Source organism: Penicillium bovifimosum, assembly GCF_028826915.1.
Source record: "Penicillium bovifimosum strain IBT 22155 chromosome Unknown utg000004l_segment0_segment0, whole genome shotgun sequence".
Taxonomy (NCBI): domain Eukaryota; kingdom Fungi; phylum Ascomycota; class Eurotiomycetes; order Eurotiales; family Aspergillaceae; genus Penicillium; species Penicillium bovifimosum.
In genome coordinates this window covers 2,240,695-2,261,287 of record NW_026622713.1, presented here as the reverse complement: position 1 = coordinate 2,261,287, position 20,593 = coordinate 2,240,695, and the positions used below count along the sequence as shown (strand labels likewise).

Genomic DNA, 20,593 nt, shown 5'->3' with positions numbered 1-20,593 from the left:
CGAATCGAACTAAAATACGGAGTAAAAAAGTACGGAACAAAGATCATCATTCCACATTCCACACCACATGGAGGCAATAATCCATGTTTTTGACGGGCTGTATTGCATCAACATTCCTCAGATAGCCGAGATAGCTTTTTGTACCCCTTTCCTGCGTTCTGATTTCAGTGGATCAATATTGAAGGAAAATATAAAAAGATAAAAATACACCAATAATACAATAGTACGATACTCATACAACAATGGCTGAACAGATCAGATTAACCGTGCCAAGTCGACAGGTCGCGGGATTCCCCCCTTGTGACCCTTGCAGGAACCGAGACCCTAAGTGACTGATTTGTTTACACATCACCATCGGCTCCATAGGGTATGCCGAGTACTGACGTTTAGGTAATTATAATTGGCACATCTCGACCTCATCAGAGTACTGAGATAATAACAGAACATCGCCCTGGTCGGTTTCAGTTGACCCAATAGCATTGTAATCTAAGCGAAGATCGAGATCATGCTAGTCATCTCTATCCTTGCACCGGGCGGAGTACACAGATTCGGCTAGGTAGATCGGGGAGATCCGAAGTATGAGTATGAGTGTCAAGTATCAAGGGATGGTACCTTGGATCTAGAGACCCCACGGCCAAGTTTTCATTGTGGGGGCGTTGCTAGTACTATTTTTCCTAATCTCTCCTAGCACCTGAATTTTCCCGGCAAGACACGAACTGTCAGATTGTGTGTCACATTGACTTTCCGATCGCGATCAGGATCGGCGCATTCACCGGCGCCTCACTGCTGTGACAGTGCCTAAACTGCGCGGCAAATCCTTCGTACCCTCGCCACACCTTACTGATGCAGACCCCAACTCTCGGATGGCCGTGCCATAAGCACCCATCGGCAAAGATCCCCGAAAGGGAGGTGAGCATGGAGTAAGCAGTCTGGGGCTGGTGCCATGTGCGCATCAGTCGGTGTAAACGCATAACCGTCTCAGCCCTTCACGAGGCTCGTATAGCTGTGCTGTTGCCAATGCGGCGGAGAAGCTAGAACCTATATCCGCAGTAAGAAGTGAGGGCAAATGCCATTTGAGGTCATGGGTCATGCGTCTGTGCGGCTTGCCCTAGGCGGGTTCAACACAGACGAGGCTGTCAATGGCGCTGGAGCCGAGTCGGTCGAGGAAGTGTAAAAAAGTCAAAGAAAATAAACAATAAAGTTAAAAAAAGCCCAGGCATCCTTAACGCCATTCTGGCTAATATCGACTCGATGACAAACACCGTGAACGCCTCAGATGTCTTGTCCTCTTACCCTAAACTTCCTCAACCACGTTCCAGACCGCAAGGGGGCTCAATCGGGGAGCTGCGCGTTCTCGCTTGGAAGAGCAAGACGAGGCTGTCTACCAAGAGGATAGGAGGTCTGGGGCGATTCCCCTGCATGATGACCGTTTAGTAGTTGGTACCGGGTAGTTGGCCAAGGGTTACATTGATAGTCGAAAATAGAAATTAGGAAATTAGATCTTGTCTGACCTGGTTCCACCAGTACCTAAGGACACCTGATCCACGTAGTGTCTCTGTCTCCCTTTCGTCTACGTCCCATGCAAGGAAGAGATGGAATTTGACCATTGCCCTAAGCCATTGGCGCCCCGTATGACTGGTTTGCGGCACTCAGAGAGCATGGCGAATGCAGCTTTGGGTCCCCGGGCGTACAGCGTAATTAGTCTTGATCCGTTAGGAGATTAATAAATATTTCATTTGTAAAAAAAAGGCCCCCATACGTAGCTCTTTAAAATAACAGATACCATCCGGCTTCGCGGGCGCTCACTGGAAATAGTACTTCTGTTGGATTACTGTCATCCTCCATACTCGAGGCCCACACTCTTTCCTTCATCGACTGGAAAAGCCCCAAGCAAAACGAAACGAACCGCCCAGGAAGCATTTAGCCATCAGACGACATGGCCCAATCCACCAAGTGCTATCTCCCTCGGTTCGCCTCGGCGGTTGACGGGCCTAAACGGCCTGTCTCGATGAAGACGAGGCCTACGGCCGCCCAGCATGCGCAGTTATTAACCGCATGGAATGAAGGCCGCCTGGACGCCACGCTCAAAGCTACTTGGGCGCTCGTGCTACACTACTATATCCGTTCCGAAGATATTTGCTTCGGGTATCAACATCTCGAGGGCGACTCGCGTTCCTCCAAAACATCTGTACAGAGTTCGACCGGCGTGCACATTTCGACGATCCGAATATCCATCGACGAGAACGACTCTATCGCGGCAATTGTAGATAAGGTGCGCGAACACAGCGCGAATAGACAGCTGAACGACAGCTCGGACGCCGCTTCCGATGGATATCTTCCTTTCAACACCATCTTCACGGTGCGCACATACGACCCACCTGCTTCGCCTTCGAAACCCCTTTTGGCAACAGCTCTTCCGGACGATGTTAGTATAATTGAAGCCTCATGGAGGACGGGATACCCGCGACCGTTGGTGGATATCGCTAACAGTGCGCAGTGTCAAGTCCGCCTTCATGTTAAGGTCCTGCGTGGAGACATCAGCATCTTCCTTGAATGGCGCAAGGGCGATATGTCTGGAGATCAGATGAAGACCGTGGCCTCCATATTTGAGCAGTTGCTTGCCAAAGTCCTTGCTGCCGAGAACACCGCTATTAGCCAGCTTAATTTGTTCTCGGAGAATGATTGGCAACGCATCCGCAAGTGGAATTCCACGACTCTGCAGCTTCACGATCGTTGCATCCACGAGGCGATCCACGACCAAATGCTGAGCGGACCAGACCGCGAGGCTGTGTGCGTGGGATGGTAGTTTTACATACGCGGAACTGGATCACCAAGCCTCGAAGCTCGCATGTCATCTCCGCATGCAGGGAGTTGGGCCGGAAATCCGTGTGGCATTGTGTTTTGAGAAGTCGGTAAGTCGCGATTGCAATTCTCCGTCGAATCTTCAATAAAATGAATTTGCGACACTTTTGGTGTTTTTTTTTTCGGTGAAGTGTATCTGACAGCGAATAGAAATGGAACATCGTTGCAATGCTTGGCGTGATGAAAGCCGGCGGAGCTTTTGTCCCATTGGACCCGACTCACCCAACTCCCAGACTACAAGGTCTCATCGAATCAGTCCAAGCCTCGGTGGTGTTGTGTTCTGAATGCCTTGTTGAGAAACTTAGCGGTCTCGTCGAGACTTTAATACCTCTTTGCGCTAATACTTTGGATCGTCTGTCCGACCCCGCGAACAGCGTGGATCTTGCATCGGGTGTCACAGGACAAAAATGCAGCCTACGTTCTTTTCACCTCTGGATCAACTGGAGAACCAAAGGTTCGTGGTCTCTTATATTAATTTTCCTTTGACTCTCCTGCAGGGATAGCTGACTGATGTTTCGCAGGGAACTCTATTGGAGCACCGCGCGTTCCTGTCCGGCTCCATTGTACATGGGCCGGGCTTGCGCGTTTTCCGCGACTCGCGATGTCTTCAATTCGCTGCCCACACATTTGATGCCAGTCTGGCGGAGACGTTGACGCCGCTCATTCATGGTGCATGTGTGTGCATTCCGAGTGAGGAGGCTCGGCTCAACGACATTGTGACTGCCATCAACGAGATGCGAGTCACGCAGGCCTGCTTCACCCCGTCATTCATCGGCTTCATTGAAATCGAGACTGTTCCAGGGCTGGAGAGTCTCGTTCTAGCTGGCGAGGCAATGTCTCAGTCGCAACTGGCCACCTGGTCCAAAATCAAACTGGTCAATGGTTATGGACCGACCGAAGCCAGCGTGGCATCCGTGCTGAACTCCAATGTCACACCAGACACCGATTGCAAAGATATCGGTCTGCCTGTTGGTGTGAAGACTTGGTTGGTGAATCCGGACAACCATGATGAACTCGTCCCCGTGGGCTGCCCCGGAGAACTACTTTTTGGAAGGCCCACCCCTGGCCCGGTGCTACGTGAATAATCCCCAAAAGACAAACGAGTCTTTTATCTACGACCCTGCCTGGACAAAGTTGGACCCTGAAAGTGGTTCAAACCGCAGATTCTACAAGACAGGTGATCTGGTCAGGTATAATTCCGACACTGGTGCACTTAATTACATTGGTCGGAAGGACACTCAGGTCAAGGTTCACGGACAACGAATCGAGCTCGGCGAAATCGAGAACCAACTCAGTAAAGACGTGAACGTGACCCACTGCTCCGTCTTCTTTCCAAAGACTGGCTTCTCCAAGGGTCGGTTGGCCGCTGTTGTCTCTTCCACTGGCTTGCTTGCCGAACAGGCTGATTCGGACTTGGTCCCCCTGCGACTCATTCCCGCCTTGAAAAAGGCCGAGCTTGTCCCAGGTATCCGAGAGCGTTTGTCAGCTCGTCTCCCTACGTACATGGTCCCTGCGGTTTGGCTGTGCGTTGAAGCTCTGCCTCTTTTACCTTCCGGAAAACTCGACCGCAAGGGCATCGCCACTTGGGTTGCAGGTATGGAGACCGATCCCGATCTTAATAATACCACATCTGCTTCCGTTGTCAGCACAGAAGCTTCACAGCCTGCAAATGACAGAGAGGCAGCCTTGGCTGCTGTATATAGCCGCGTCCTCAACATTCCACCTCACCAGCTTAATCTGAATGAAAGCTTCCTTGCCCTTGGCGGAGATTCAATTGCAGCTATGACATGTGTCGGCCTGTGCAAGAAGAGAGGCTTCGCGCTCTCGGTACAGGAACTTCTTCGCAGCAAGTCTATCCGTGACCTCGCTACACGCGCAAAGACAATCGAACACCTTACAACCTACGACGAAGCAGTTGATGAACCATTCAGCCTCTCGCCGATTCAGATCCTTCACTTTGGTGTTCGCAAGGAGGGCCAGGGTCACTTCAACCAGGGAATTCTCACCCGCTTGAACAGGGCGATCGAGGAAGGAGACCTCCGCAAGGCGATTGAGACATTGGTATCCAGGCACTCCATGCTCCGTGCGCGGTTCACCGACACAGGTCTCGCGACGGCATCAAGCCAACACATTACCCGCGACATCAAGGGATCATATCGATGGCGAATGCACAGTGTTGGTAGCATGGATGAGATCAAGCACTGGGTCGCGGACAGCCAGTCTTCGATCAACTGCTTCTCTGGGCCACTGCTTGCTGTGGATTACTTCGATGTGGAAGGCCACCCCCGCGTTCTATCAATGACTGCTCATCACTTGGTCGTTGACATTGTTTCGTGGAGAATCATTTTGGAGGATTTGGAAGATATCATCCTGAACCCCGAGAAGACTGTCAGCAATGATGGGTCTTTGCCTTTCCAGACCTGGTGCCGCCTCCAGAATGAGCATTGTAACACCCTGCGAGCCGAACACAAAGTTGCCACAGATGTTCTGGCTGCCCCGGACTTTGGTTACTGGGGTCTCGAGGACAACAAGACTACATACGGCGATGTGGATTGTGCGTCCTTTGAGATCGACCCGGCGCACACCCACGCCATTCTGCTGGAATGCCACAAAGCTCTTGGCACTGAGCCAATTGATCTCTTCTTGGCATCGATGCTCCATTCATTTGGCCGATCTTTCCCCGATCGGGACCTTCCGACCATCTACAACGAAGGCCACGGACGCGAAGTTTGGGACCCTTCCATTGACATATCGCATACTGTCGGCTGGTTCACCATCCTACACCCGATCTTCCTCTCTGCATACAAGTCCGACGACCCCATTGATACCCTGATCCAGGTGAAGGACCTCCGCCGTCGTGTCACAGACAATGGGCGCGCTGATTTTACCAACCGAGTTCTGCCAGTGCAGGGTTCCCGAGCCTCCGAGCATCCCTATCCATTTGAGATGTCTTTCAACTACGTCGGTCAGCATCGGGATCTGCAGCGGAAGGATGGTCTCTTCCAGCTGGTCGACCAAATGGCTGGAGAAGCTGGTCAAGGAGGCGGTGCCGCTGACTTTGGCAGCGAGACTCCGCGCTTTGGTTTATTCGAGATCTCGGCCATGGTCGTTGCGGAAAAGGTCCGATTCAACTTCTCCTTCAACAAGTTTATGCAGCACCAAGATCGGATTCACCGATGGGTTTCCGATTGTCAGCAGCTGCTCGTGTCGCTCGCTGAACGGCTCCCTACCCTCGCGCCGCGGTTGACTCTCAGCTCATTCCCTTTGCTATCGTTGACCTACCCGACCTTGGAGCAAATGCTCAATGAGAAGCTGCCTCGGATGGGCATTGAGACCCCGGATCTTGTTGAAGATATCTACCCTTGTTCTCGCATGCAGCAGGGCATTCTTCTCGGTCGCAAACGCGATAGCTCTTACTATGCCGTTCATGACACATTCGAAATTCGTGGCACCGGAGCGACCGCGCCAAATCTGGAGCGCCTTGTGAATGCCTGGCAGCAGGTTGTTTCTCATCATGCCATGCTTCGCACGATATTCGTTGAGAATCTGACTCCTCGGGACCCTTTCTGCCAGATTGTGCTAAAGAGTTATGATGCCACGCCCGTCTTCTTGCAGTCATCAGGTGACAGCGACGTACTTGCTACATTTGACAAGCAAGAGCCCAAGGATTACAGCCAGTTTGCGCCTGCGTACCGGTTTACTATCTGCCGAACTTCGACTGGCCGACTTTTCGCGCGCATCGAGATCAGTCATGCTGCCATGGACGGTAACTCCATTTCGATCATCATGCGTGACTTGCAGCTCGCATATGCCGGACGACTGGAAGAGACTCCTCAGCCTCTGTTTAGGGATTACATTCAGTATCTGCAGGATGCGCCAACTGAAGCCAGCATCGACTACTGGCGCGCGTACCTCAAAGATACCCAACCTTGCCATTTCCCTACCCTCACTGATGGCCAGCAGTCACCCAAGACTCTTAGGTCGATCCCAGTCAACTTCGGAGCCATCCAAGATCTACAGAACGTGTGAAAAGCGCGGAATCACTCTTGCCAACGTTTTCAATGCCGCTTGGGGGCTCACGCTTCGCCTCTTCTGTGGATCCGACGATATCTCTTTCAGCTACATGGCTTCTCTGCGCGATGTCCCAGCTGAGGGTGTCCGGTGGGTCATTGGTCCGGTCATCAACCTCCTGGTTTGTCGCATGAAGTTCCAGAATGATGCGAAGTTGAGCGATGTGCTCCACCAAATCCAAAATGACTACATGGAGAGCCTGGAATACCGCCACACTTCGCTCATTGACATCCAGCATGCACTGAAGCTCTCCGACACCAACTTGTTCAACTCTGGTGTATCCTACCGTCGTCTCCCGAGCTCCAAAGACGCCGTCAGTAGTGAGATCGAATGTGTCGAGGTCGGAGCAATTCATGATCCCGCTGAGTTCCCTGTCTACATCAACATCGAGGCTACGGACACCAAAGCCAGGATTGACCTCAACTACTGGACCACAAATCTCTCAGACTCTCAGGCCACTAGTGTGGCTAGCACCTATCTCCGATGTCTCGAAAACATCGCCGCGAACATTGATGGTGAGATTAGCCAGTTGGATAGCCTGAGTGACGACCACAAAGCCCAGATCATGTCTTGGAACAGCAAGGCCCCCAAGCCTTTTGAGAAATGCGCCCATCGCGTTGTCCAAGAGATGGCAAAGAAGCGCCCTGATGCCCTTGCTGTCACTGCCTGGGACGGCAACTTGACTTATTCCAAACTGGACCAATACTCCTCTCGCCTGGCAAGCTATCTCATCACCTTTGGTGTCGGTCCTGGAACTCTCACCCCTGTCTGCTTTGAGAAATCTGTGTGGAACGTTGTTTCTATATTGGCAGTGATGAAAGCCGGCGGTGGATGTATCCCCGTCGACAGCCCTCAGACCATGGGACTTGTTGAGGAATGGATTGTCGATAATGTGGTCCAGGTTGCGCTGGCTTCGCCCGAGAAAGCCCAGATCCTCGAGGATATCGTCCCCTACGTCATACCTGTCAGCGAGTCTCTTCTCGAGTACCTCACAGATGAGGTCCTTACCTCCGCGGCAAGTCCATCCGACATCGCATTTGTCGCCATGACTGCCGGCACCTCTGGCGTTGCGAAGAGTGTTATTCTGGACCACTCAACTGTCATGACCCGAGCTGAAGCATTTGCTACCACCATGGCAATTGCCGATGTTTCCAGGACACTCCAATTTGCGCCTCATACCTCCGATGCATTCATCCTGGAGGCCTTTGGCACCTTCATGTGGGGCGGTTGCCTCTGCATTCCCGCTGATATTGACCCACTCAAGCTGGCCAGCTCGATCAATGTCCTACATGTCAATGTTGCTAGCATAACCCCCACCGCAGCAAGCTTCTTTTCGCCCAAAGATGTGCCTGGACTGCGGTCCATCGCTCTCAGTGGTGAAGCAGTCCCCCAGTGGGTTCTCGATCATTGGCAAACTGATGATCTGCAGCTTCAGGTCTTGTATGGCACAACTGAAAGTTCCTCCGCGTGTTTCCATGTATTCTGTTCCCAGGGCCAGAACGAGGCCACTCTCATTGGGAAGAGCACTTCTTGTGTTCCGTGGGTTTTGGATCCCTTCAACTCCAACTGCCTTGCCCCCATCGGTAGTGTCGGAGAGTTGGCACTCGAAGGACCCGCTCTTGCTCGGGGCTATCTCAATCAGAAGTCCGCAGCGAGCCCCGACTTTTTCGACAACCCCACTTGGCTTCCGGGAAGGCATCGGGAGGGTAGTCGCCGTTTGTTCAAGACTGGCGATCTCGTTCGATACAACTCCGACGGCTCCCTTGTTCTCCTGGGACGGAAGAGCGACCGCAACGCACTTACCATGGCTAGCGACCTGATCCAGACTCGGGAGCGCATTGATTCCTTCCTTGGTCCCAGGAAGAGGTGCATTCTGGAGAGCGTTCAACTGGAACATGACGGAACGAAGATGCATTCTCTCGTTGCCTTCGTGGTATCGTCAGATACCATCTCGGGCACATTTGGCGAGCCGGTCCTCCAGCCAGCGACTCCCGAAATGAAGGGCGTTGTGTCCAGTCTGCACGCTCATTTGAGTACCACCCTTCCCAATAACAAGGTTCCGAGTATTTACATCCCTATCTCTTCCCTCCCCTTGACTTCTTCCAGACAGCTAAACCACCAGGCCCTCAAGACCGAGACACAAGGGCTGTCGAGTACCGCCCTCGAGTTACTCGACATCAAGTGTTGGAATGGGTCCAATTCTGCTAATCGCGTTTCGCGCCACGCCAGCCTCTCCCAGGCTAGCATCACTTTCTGGAAGGAGTATCTTGCTGATGTCGAGCCTTGCATTTTCCCCCGCACTTTCTCACGAAGCAGGTGAAAACAGTCGCGCGATGCGCACGCTCAACAAGCAGGCCGCCAACATTCATGCATTCAGTCGGATCTCTGGCTTGCCTGTCGAGGTATTGTTCCAGTTTGCTTGGGCAGTCGTTCTTCGGTGGTACACTGGCTCGGACGACGTTTGCTTTGGGTATTCCGCAGCAGCCCTGGAGGGGAAGATTCTGGATGGCGAAGAGCTCTCCACCTGTCGCTTCCTCGTCCAGAATGAGAACAAGCTCCAAGATGCTCTACAGAAAGCAAAGTTGGATCTCAAGAGCAGTGTCGCTAACCTTGCTGCTCTGGATGCCATCAAGCATCAGCTTGGACTCGATGACATGACTTTCTTCAACACCTCCCTCCACTACCGAACAGCTTCCAATCTCGGGAAAGACAGTAGCCGCCAACCAAGCGCCTCCGAGACTGATATGATTGTGGTTGAAACGGAGGTCTCGGACTCTGACGCCGATATTCACTTCACCTACTCCTCAGACACTCTCTCTTCCTTTTACGTCAGCCATGTCATGGATCTGTTCAGCCAGGTTGTGGACGACCTAATCTCCCAAGATCTCTCTGAGCGCACAGTTGGAGACATGGACTTATTCCCCGCACGCTCAGTCCGCCAGATTCGTGATTGGAACGCTTCATCGCCTCCGAGAGTGGAGAAGTGCGCCGACGAGTTAATCCAACAGCAAGCGCTGCTTCACCCCCGCGCAGAAGCTATTTGCTCTTGGGACAAGAACCTAACTTACGGACAGCTTGAAATAGTCTCCAGCCGTCTGGCTCGCTATCTCACAGGTCTAGGTGTCAAGCCCGAAGTCTTCGTCGTCTTGTGTTTCGAGAAGTCTGCTTGGGCCATCGTCGCCCAGCTTGCTGTGATCAAGGCCGGCGGAGCTTTCGTGTCGATTGACCCATCGCACCCAGATTCTCGCCTGAAAATGCTCATCGACGAAATCGGCACTCATCTGGTCCTGTGCTCATCTTCTCTCCTGGCAAAGGTCTCGAAGCTGGTCGACAAATCCTTCGCTGTTTGCCAGACTTCCGTCTCCCAACTTCCTGACTCGCCTCTGGGTATGCCCGGCACTCGTCCTGCGCCATCGAACGCGGCGTATGGCATCTTCACTTCTGGTACCACAGGGAAGCCAAAGCTCACTGTTGTCGAACATACTGCCCTTAGTACCACAGCTCTTGCCATGACTGATGCCCTGCGCATGAACACCACAACACGTGTTTTGCAGTTCTCGAACTATACCTTTGACGTCAGTATTCTGGAGATCATGATGACTTTGATGACTGGTGGTTGTGTCTGCGTTCCCAGCGAGGATGAGCGTATGAACAGCCTGAGTGGTGCCATTCGCCGTATGGAGGCAGCATACATCTTCGCGCCCCCTGCCATCGTCAATACTCTGGATCCAAAGAGCGTCCCAACGCTGAAGGTTATTACCACCGGTGGTGAGAAGATGCCCGCTAACCACATTGACCGCTGGGGCGATCGATGCGTCATCAATGCCTATGGTCCATCTGAAGCCACAGTCATTGCCACAGTTGGTGTCAAAGTTGACTGGGATGGAAACAGGGTCAGCGAGGATCCCACGTCCATTGGAACAGCGCCGAATTGCAGAGTGTGGATCGTTGATCCTAACAACTACAACCGCCTGCTTCCCGTCGGCGCTGTCGGCGAATTGATCCTCGAAGGAAGCAACGTTGCACGTGGATACCTTGCTAATGAGCAAAAGACAAAAGCCTCTTTCTTCCAGTGTCCCGTTTGGGTGCGACACGATGGCCTGCAGGGTGTGTTCAAGCGCGATGATCGCATGTATCGCACTGGTGATCTGGTTCGCTACAATAGCGATGGCAGTCTCGCCTTCATCTCTCGCAAAGATACTCAAATCAAGTTCAATGGCCAGCGGATTGAACTCGAGGAGATTGAACAACAATGCCTTCGCTGCCTCCCTGACGATTCACAAGTTGCTGTCGATGTTGTCGTCCCCGGAGAACGGACCATCGCCAAGGGTCTTGCTGCATTCTTCACTGTACAGGACCATGGTTCCAACGGGGGCAGCAGTGATCAACTCACCACCACTGTTTCTGGAGCAGATCCACTGCTACTGCCCATCTCAGTATCCAACATGGATGCCATTCAGAAGTTGAAGAGTTCTCTTCCCGACCTTTTGCCCCAGAGCATGATGCCCCGGCTGTTCTTCCCTATCCGGAACTTGCCCTTCACTTCCTCTGGAAAGATCGACCGTCGCAGACTGAAGGCAATGGCCCAGACCCTATCCAAGGACACCCTAAAGTCTTACATCACATTCAATACCTCTGACAATAGAGGGATGTCTACGGCTACTGGTCTTGAGGCACAGCTCGTGGCCCTTGTGGAGAAGACTCTTGACCTGGAAGTCGGTTCTGTCACCGCCGATGACAGCTTCTTTGCACTGGGTGGTGATTCCTTGTCTGCCATGAACCTCGTTGGCGCTGCTCAAGCTGAGGGTATCTCTCTTACTGTGTCCAGCATCTTCAACTCTCCGCTTCTGATTGAGATGGCCAAGACTTGCGTCGTTTCTAGCGGAGCTGCTGAAATCAAGAAGGAAATTGTCAAGCCCTTCTCCCTGCTCCCTGCTGGAATCGACATCGACAACCTGATGGACGAGATTACCGACAACTGCGAAGTGTCGAAGAACCTTGTCGCCGACGTGTATCCCTGCAGTGCAGTGCAAGAGGGTCTTCTGACACTCTCCATCAAACATCACGGTGCCTATGTTGCTCAGCCTTCCTTCCGCCTTGCTGATGGTATCGATGTCGGTCGGTTCAAGCAGGCCTGGCAACAGACAGTCGCTGACTTGGAGATCCTGCGCACTCGCATTGTTCACACCGACGCTATGAATTTTGCTCAGGTTGTGCTGAAGGAGTCTCCTATCGCTTGGGTTCAGGCGGAGTCCTTTGAAGCTCTTCCCAATGACTTCCTTCGACTGCCCAGTCACAATGGTGCACCTCTTACTGGCTATGCCATGGTTCAGCCGCGTGGTTCCTCTTCCAGCTACTTCGTTTGGTCTGTTCATCACGCACTTTATGACGGTTGGAGTATTCCTTTGGTCTTCCGCAAGGTCGAAGAGAACTACTTTGCCTCACAGACCAAGCGTGCTGGTGCCCCCTACAGCCTTTTCATTGACTACTTGGTGAAGAAAAACATGGCGGAGTCCGACACCTTCTGGAAGACTCATCTAGCGGACCTGTCAAGCACACCTTTCCCTCACAACAAGAATGCATTGCCGGATGCCGTTCGTGCTGGTAACACTCAGCATCACTCTATGGAGATCTCTCGCACTCCCGAAAGCGTCGACTTTACCATCCCTGTGCTTATGCGCGCCGCATGGGCAATCGTCATTGCCACACAAACTGCGTCTGGTGATGTTTGCTTCGGCGAGACTTTGTCTGGAAGGAACATCGATCTCCCTGGTGTTGCGGATATTGCTGGTCCTGTTTTAACCACTGTACCGACCCGTGTTCAGGTCGACAATGCGATGTCCACTCTACAATACCTGCAGAAGATTCATCAAACAACCACTGAGATGATTCCGCACCTGCACTCGGGTCTTCAGCGCATCCGTCAGCTGAACAAGGATGCCTCCACTGGTTGCGACTTCAAGAACCTGCTTGTGATCCAGCCTGGTGATGGCGAACTCGACAACAAGATTTGGGTCGACGAGAAGCGTCAGACAAGCGAAGACTTCTTCACTCACCCTCTTGTTGTGGAATGTGGTGTCACGAAGACAAGCATTGCATTCACGGTTCACCACGATGAACTTGTCATCAATGGCTGGCAGACCAAACGCATTATCCAGCAGTTTGCCCATGTCCTGCAGCAATTGATTTCGATGCCCAAGAACACCACAAGCATTTTGGGAGACCTGGAGGTTGTGAGCCCTGAAGACAAGGCGGAGATCGGTACTTGGAACGAACGGACTCCGCTCACTGTCGAACGAACCGTGCAAGACTTCATTCGTGACATGTGTGATGAGACTCCGAACGCTCAGGCTGTGTGTGCATGGGATGGTGACCTCTCCTACAGAGAATTCTGGGATCTCGCATCCGGCTTTGCCAATTATCTCATCTCTCGTGGAGTTGGTCCAGAAGTCTTTGTTCCAGTGTGCCTTGACAAATCAGCTTGGGCAATGGTGACCCTCATCAGTGTCCTCATCGCCGGTGGCGGCTATGTTCCTCTCGATCCGTCCCACCCTACATCTCGCCACGAAGAGATTCTGGCCGACGTCGGCGCCAACATCATTCTGTGCACACCCAATTATACCAATCGGTATAGCCGAGTTGTGAAGACTGTTATCCCCATCAGCAAAGACACCATCAAGGCCTATGGGTCCCTCAAGTCAACCGTCCGCGGCCGTGCTCAGGTCAAACCATCCAATATGGCGTACGCTTTGTTCACATCTGGTAGCACCGGTCGCGCCAAGGGCATCATTGTTGAGCACCGCAACGTGGTCAGCAGTATCATGGCTTTCGCCCCGTGGGTCCACATGGATGCAACCTCGAGAGTGTTCCAATTTGCCTCACTCACTTTCGATGCCGCTGTCATGGAGACACTTGCGATCCTCATGTTGGGAGGTACAATCTGCGTACCCAGCGAGGACGATCGTCTCAACGATGTGGCTGGTGCAATCCGTCGACTGAATGTTACTTGGACATTCCTCACTCCTTCAATTGCCAGCATCATTGAGCCATCCTCGGTTCCATCCCTCAAGCACCTGGTCTGCGGTGGTGAGAAGATGTCCAACGAAGTCATCACCAAGTGGGCCAACTCCGTTCACCTCATGAACGGATACGGACCAACCGAGACGTGTGTTTTCGCCGTCATCGACAATGCAGTGGCCGCCAACCGCGACCCCGGGCGCATCGGTTATGGCATTCCCAGTACCCTCACCTGGATCGTTGATCCTGACAATCACGATCGGCTGACTCCTTTGGGTGCAGTGGGAGAACTTGCCCTTGAAGGTACTCCCTTGGCCCGAGAGTACCTCAAAAACCCCGAGAAGAACGCAGAGGCATTCACGACCGACCCCGCTTGGATCAAGGACTTCAGGGCCACTGTTCCTGGTCCCCGGCGTATCTACAAAACCGGTGATCTCTGCTACTACAACCCCGATGGTTCCATTCAGTACATCAGCCGGAAGGACCACCAAGTCAAATTGCACGGCCAGAGAATGGAGCTCGGTGAGATTGAGCATCGTTTGTCCGAAGATACTCGCACACGCCATGCAGTCGTCATTCTTCCCAAGAAGGGCCCGCTCAAGCAGCGCCTGGTCACTGTCATGTCTTTGAACAGTGTTGCAGCTGATAACAAGCTTATTTCAGACAAGGCCTGTGAGCTTGTTGACGAGGATGAGCTTGAGCGCCATGCTTACAATGAGCTTGTTGACGTCCAGAAGAACCTCGAGGACCAGCTTCCCATATACATGGTTCCGCAGACTTGGGCACTGATCAAGAAGCTCCCCATGCTGGTTTCTGGCAAGCTCGACCGAAAGAAGATTACTGCTTGGCTTGAGGATATTGATGATCTGTCATACGAGCGTATTATGGCGGATTATGATCGCATCAAGCGCGGGAAGACCGAGGAAAAGCCCCAAGAAAGAGATGAAAAGAGTGGCTCGCTCAGGATTATTCGCGAGATCTTCGCCCAGGTGTTGAATATCTCTTTGTCCAAGGTCAATGTCGACCGATCTTTCGTCAGCTTGGGTAAGCTTCCTCCTTTCTTGAGATATTCATATACTGACCCATTTTCACAGGCGGCGACAGCATCACTGGAATGGCTGTGATTTCCCGCGCTCGCAAGCAGGGACTTGTTCTGACACTGCACGACATTCTGCAAAGTCGCTCGGTAAAGGAACTTGCACAAACCGCCGGTACCAAGACACCTGTTTCTCAACGTGAAGAGCGAGCTGGTGAGGGCTTTGCCCTTTCCCCCGTTCAGAGGCTGTACTTCCAGAGCGCCAAATCCTACAAAGGGGCTGCTCGCTTCAACCAGAGTATCACCGTTCGTATCGTTCGCCGCTGTGAGGGAGAGGTCCTCCGACGCGCCCTCAAGGCTGTCATCGGCCAGCACGCCATGTTCCGTGCCCGCTTCAGCACAACTAGCGATGGAAACTGGCAGCAGAAGACCGCAGCGGTAAGTTTGAGCCGAGATTTGTTTCCGCCATCTTCTAACATGATCTTGCAGGAGGTCGACGAATCTTTCCGTTTCCGCGTTCACTCCGTCAGCGACACTCGCGCGATGGTTCCCAAGATCGCCGAGAGCCAGACTTACCTTGATCCTCTCAACGGTCCTATTTTGGCCGCCGATCTTTTCAATCTCCGCGCCGGTGGTCAGGTCCTGTTCCTTGTGGCTCACCATTTGTGCATTGACATGGTATCTTGGCGCATTGTGCTTCAAGATCTCGAAGAGCTCGTTGTCTCTGGATCTTTATCATTGGACAAGGCTTTGTCATTCCAAAGCTGGTGTGCAATGCAGTCGGAGAGGGTCAGGACCCACGATGCCAACATTTCCTTGCCTTTCACTTCCGAGAAGCCAAACTTGACGTATTGGGGCATGCAAGACACACCCAATGTCTATGGAGATATCAAGATGGAATCTTTCACATTGAGTGAGGACACTACTAACTTCATTCTGGATGGTTGCCACAGTGTTTTCCGGACAGACACTGTTGACATCCTACTTGCTGCCATCATTCATTCCTTCGGTCGGACTTTCACCGATCGCAAGGTTCCCACTGTTTACAATGAAGGTCATGGCAGAGAACCATGGGAAGCCGACATTGATCTTTCGAGAACAGTTGGCTGGTTCACTACCATGGCGCCTTTGCTAGTGGACTTCGACGCTCGTAAGTTTATCATTGCCCGTCTCGGAGATATCAGACTAACAAGCCAAGGTGCTCTCAACGACATCATCAAGCGCGTCAAGGATACCCGGCGCAAGATCACAGATAACGGACGCCCCTACTTCGCTAAAAGCCTCCTTCAAAACCAGGCAGCCGACTTCCCAGTTCCATTGGAGATCCTCTTCAACTATCTGGGTAAAATGCAGCAACTTGAGCGAGACGACTCCTTGTTCCATCACCATGGCAGCGTCTTCGACAGCTCTGACTTCGCCGTTGCGGGTGACATGGGCCCTCAGACTGCACGCTTCGCCCTCTTTGAGATCTCGGCCATTATCATCAAAGGTCGTCTCAATGTCGCATTCACTTACAATCGCAAAATGCAGCATGAGGGCTCGATCCGCCGCTGGATCATTCAGTGCAAGCAAACCCTCGAGAAGGATCTTCTCACACTGAAGACGGCCACCCCCGAGCCAACTCTCAGTGACTATCCTCTTCTGCCGATCAACTACCACGGCCTGCAAATGCTCACCGACAGCACCTTCCGCAGGGCGGGCATTCGCGACAGGGATCAGGTCGAGGATATCTATCCCTGTTCTCCGATGCAGGAGGGTCTTTTGCTCAGCCAACTCCGCGACCCCAATGCCTACATGTTCCACACCATTTTCGAGATCAAGGATGCCAAATATGGCAAGGTCGACGCTGAAAGGGTTTCTCAAGCATGGCAAACCCTCGTCGACCGCCACCCTGTCTTGAGAACCATCTTCGTCGATAGCAACTACACCGGAGGATCTTTCGATCAGCTGGTGCTCAAGGACCTCCGCGAGAACAACATTTGCGTGGAGTGCCGCGACTCCGAGGTCGAAGAGAAGTTGGCTGCAATTTCTCTTCGTGCCTTGAATGCCGTTCGCCAGTCCAAGCTTTCTCACCAACTCACTGTCTGCAGAACGAACACTGGACGTGTGATTCTGAAGCTCGAGATCAACCATGCAATCATTGACGGAGGCTCTGTCGATGTCCTCCTCCGTGACTTGACACTCGCTTATGAGCGCAAGATTCCCGAGGGACCTGGACCTCGCTTCAGCGACTACATCAAATACATCCGGTCTCAGAGCCAAGCTGACGCCCTCGGTCACTGGAAGCAATACCTCGGTGGAGTTCACCCGTGCCACCTTGCCCCATCCGCCACATTTGGCTCAAAGCGAGCGCTGAAGGGTGTTATGATGAACTTCCAGCGGTTCCCGGAGCTTCTCAAGTTCTGCGAAAGGAGTTCTGTGACCCTTGCCAATTTGACTCTCTCAGCCTGGGCCATTGTTCTTCGACAATTCACTAACTCCGATGATGTTTGCTTCGGATATCTTTCTGCTGGTCGCGATGCCCCTGTTAACGGTATCCAGGATATGGTCGGCATCTTCATCAACATGCTCTGCTGCCGTGTCCAGTTCTCAGACCACCAGACTTTGACTGATGTGTCCAAGAATGTTCAAGATGACTACATTCGATGCATACCCCACCAGAGTTGCTCTCTCGCCAGCATCCAGCACGAGCTTGGCTGGCAGGGACAGTCGCTCTTCAACACTACCCTGTCAATTCAGAATCACTCCGTCGCGGGTGGCCCCAAAGAAAAGGGGTTGTCCTTCGATCTTCAGCACGCACATGACCCCAGCGAGGTGAGTACCAATTCTATCAATTTTCTTACAGTAACTAATTCCATTCAGTATGCGGTGACTGTGAACGTTGAGATTGCACGAGGCCAAGAGGGCATTCTCTTGAGATACTGGAACGATGTTGTCTCAGATGAGGAGGCACAGGCATTGACTGATACAATTGCCAAGGTCTTCACTGGATTTATTGAGTCGCCCGATGCGACTCTGGAGCAGTCCAAGTTCGGCGCTGAAGCTGCGTCGGAGTCAATGGATTGGGATCGTTCCCAGTCCACATTGGCCGACAAGGCGAAGTCCGCCGGAGATGCGATTGATAGCAGTGCCATTCAAAAAATCATTGATGATCGCGTCCATGAAATTATTGGTCGGATGTTGAGAGAAGGGAAACTGACAGTTCCTCCCATCAAAACGGAGGGTTTGTCGAACTTCGGTGGCCACACTGAGGCCACTGTCGACTCGCCATACCAGTTTGGCGTGCAAGAGGCGGATGATTCGGGTGTTTGTTCGGCGACATCCCGTTCCAGCGAGGATGGGATGTCGGCCGATGTGGAGAGGAAGTTGTGGAACCTTTGGAGTAGCGCACTTGGTCTCTCACCCAACGTGGTGAGACATCAGGACAGCTTCTTCAAGTTGGGCGGTGATAGCATCACCGCAATGAAAATGGTCAGCGCGGCTCGCGAAGAGGGCCTGGTACTTACTGTCGCAGATGTCTTCCACAACCCTGTTTTCGCAGACATGCTGGCGACAGTTCGGGCCGCCAACGTCACTCAGCAACTCCTCAATGTCGATCTCAAGTCTGGCGGTCACAAAGAGGTTGATAGTGATTTACTCAACATCACGCCAACGACGCTGGGGCCATCCCCTTCAACTGAGAACCTCGAGGTTCTCAAGCCGTCATGTGTTGATGATGCCGCAGTACAGAGTGGTATCTGCCCCAAGATCGGTGTCTTCAAGGGTGGCATCGCCGATGTTCTCCCTGTCACTGATTTCCAAGCGATGTCTTTGACGGCGACTCTTTTCAAGTCCCGATGGATGCTTAACTACTTCTACCTTGAAGGTAATGGTCCCTTGGACCTGAGACGCCTTCGCGAGAGCTGCTTGAAGGCTGTCGATGCTTTCGATATTCTGCGCACAGTCTTTGTGTGCTTCCATGACCAGTTCTTCCAGGTTGTCCTTCGCAAGATCCGTCCCAGTATCTTTGTCTATGAGACAGATCGCGCTCTCGACGACTTTACTATGACCCTGCAACAGAGGGACCGTGAGTACGGACCCCGCGAGGGTGAACAATACGTGCAGTTCTACGTTGTCAAAAAGAAGGGCAGCGATCAGCACCGCATTTTGATCCGCCTCTCACACACCCAGTACGATGGAGTCTGTCTGCCGAAGATTATGGCTGCGATCAAGCACGGATACGAAGGCACACCGTTGCCTCCCGTTACTCCGTTTGCTGGTTACTTGCGACAGCTACCGGGTACAATTACTCCGGACCACTACCGCCACTGGTCCGACCTTCTCAAGGGATCTCAGATGACCCAAGTTGTACGCCGAAAGGGAACAAGCATGTTCCAGAACGTGGGTGCATTCACCGAAATCCACAGGAAGATCGAGATCCCACCCACTGCCCTTGGAAATGTCACCATTGCAACCGTCATGCAGGCTGCCTGGGCCTTGACCCTCGCCAAGCTGTCTGCCCAATCCGACGTTGTCTTTGGTCTGACCATCAGCGGTCGCAACGCCACAGTACCTGGCATCGAAAACACCGTTGGTCCCTGTGTCAACGTTATCCCGGTTCGCGTGAAACTCAGCGAGAACTGGACTGCCCTGGATCTATTCCGTTATCTCCAAGACCAGCAAGTCTCCAACATGCCATTCGAGTCTCTGGGCTTCCGTGAGATCATCAAGCAGTGCACCGACTGGCCCTCCTGGACCTATTTCACCACCTCCGTCTTCCACCAGAACGTCGACTACGAAGGAACGATCGAACTCGACAGCAACAAGTACCGCATGGGTGGTGTCGGTGTCAACGACAACCTCGCCGATCTGACCCTGGTCTCTCGCCCCTCCGGCGAACGCGGCCTTGATGTTACCCTCGGCTACTCCGAAAAGGGACCTGTCATGCCAATGTTCGCAGAAAAGGCTCTCGATATGGCCTGCGAGATTGCACAGTCGCTCGTAGCGAATCCCAACAGCTCGCTGCCTTCCGCGAGCACGCTGCGTTCCCTGCCACCTCAGACCATTGATGACCTCCCCGTCCATCGGACGAACACTTCCTCAGTGCGCACCTCAAGTCGCGCTCCATTGCAGAGCTGCTCGTGCACTCAGACATCCTGTCTCGCTCCTGGCATCAGGTCTTGCCCAGCCGCACCGTCCCAGCCACTGTCGACCCGGACTCCAATGACAAGCCCACGCACCAGTCTGCCTTCCAGCTGGATTCCTCCTTCTTTGACCTTGGCGGCGATGTCTTCAACCTTGCTCAGCTGACCTGGCTCCTTGAACAAGAGGGTCTCAAGGTCCGTCTGGAGGACCTTATCGAGCATCCTTCTTTCCTGGGACAGATGGCTGTGCTGGCTTTGTATAACGCGAAGCATCAGGAAGAGCCTGTCGAGCATCTTGCGACTGGCGCTGCCTCGCCTGACCCTGTTTCCCGTGTCGAGAAGAAGAAGACATGGGAGAAGGCAATGACATTGGCTCGGAAGTTGACTCGACGGAATAACAGCATCATCTCGAGTCGAGCTTGAGACTTGACGTGTGTTGCAAAGAGTAATACAGAGCAAAGAAGAACACAACGTATTCTTCTAA

At 52.9% G+C, this 20,593-nt stretch overlaps 1 protein-coding gene across 1 annotated transcript; it reads left to right on the top strand.

Moving 5' to 3' along the window:
• Positions 1-1,936: 1,936 nt before the first annotated feature.
• nrps1 (uncharacterized protein) lies at positions 1,937-20,532 on the top strand (the record flags this gene model as incomplete). Its single annotated transcript, XM_056665896.1, has 12 exons — positions 1,937-2,788; positions 2,868-2,912; positions 3,013-3,169; positions 3,237-3,316; positions 3,384-3,884; positions 3,958-6,770; positions 6,826-9,195; positions 9,260-14,994; positions 15,045-15,424; positions 15,476-17,800; positions 17,849-20,068; positions 20,143-20,532. The coding sequence occupies 12 exons, from the start codon at positions 1,937-1,939 to the stop codon at positions 20,530-20,532; spliced, it is 17,868 nt and encodes a 5,955-aa protein (XP_056522846.1).
• Positions 20,533-20,593: the final 61 nt, after the last annotated feature.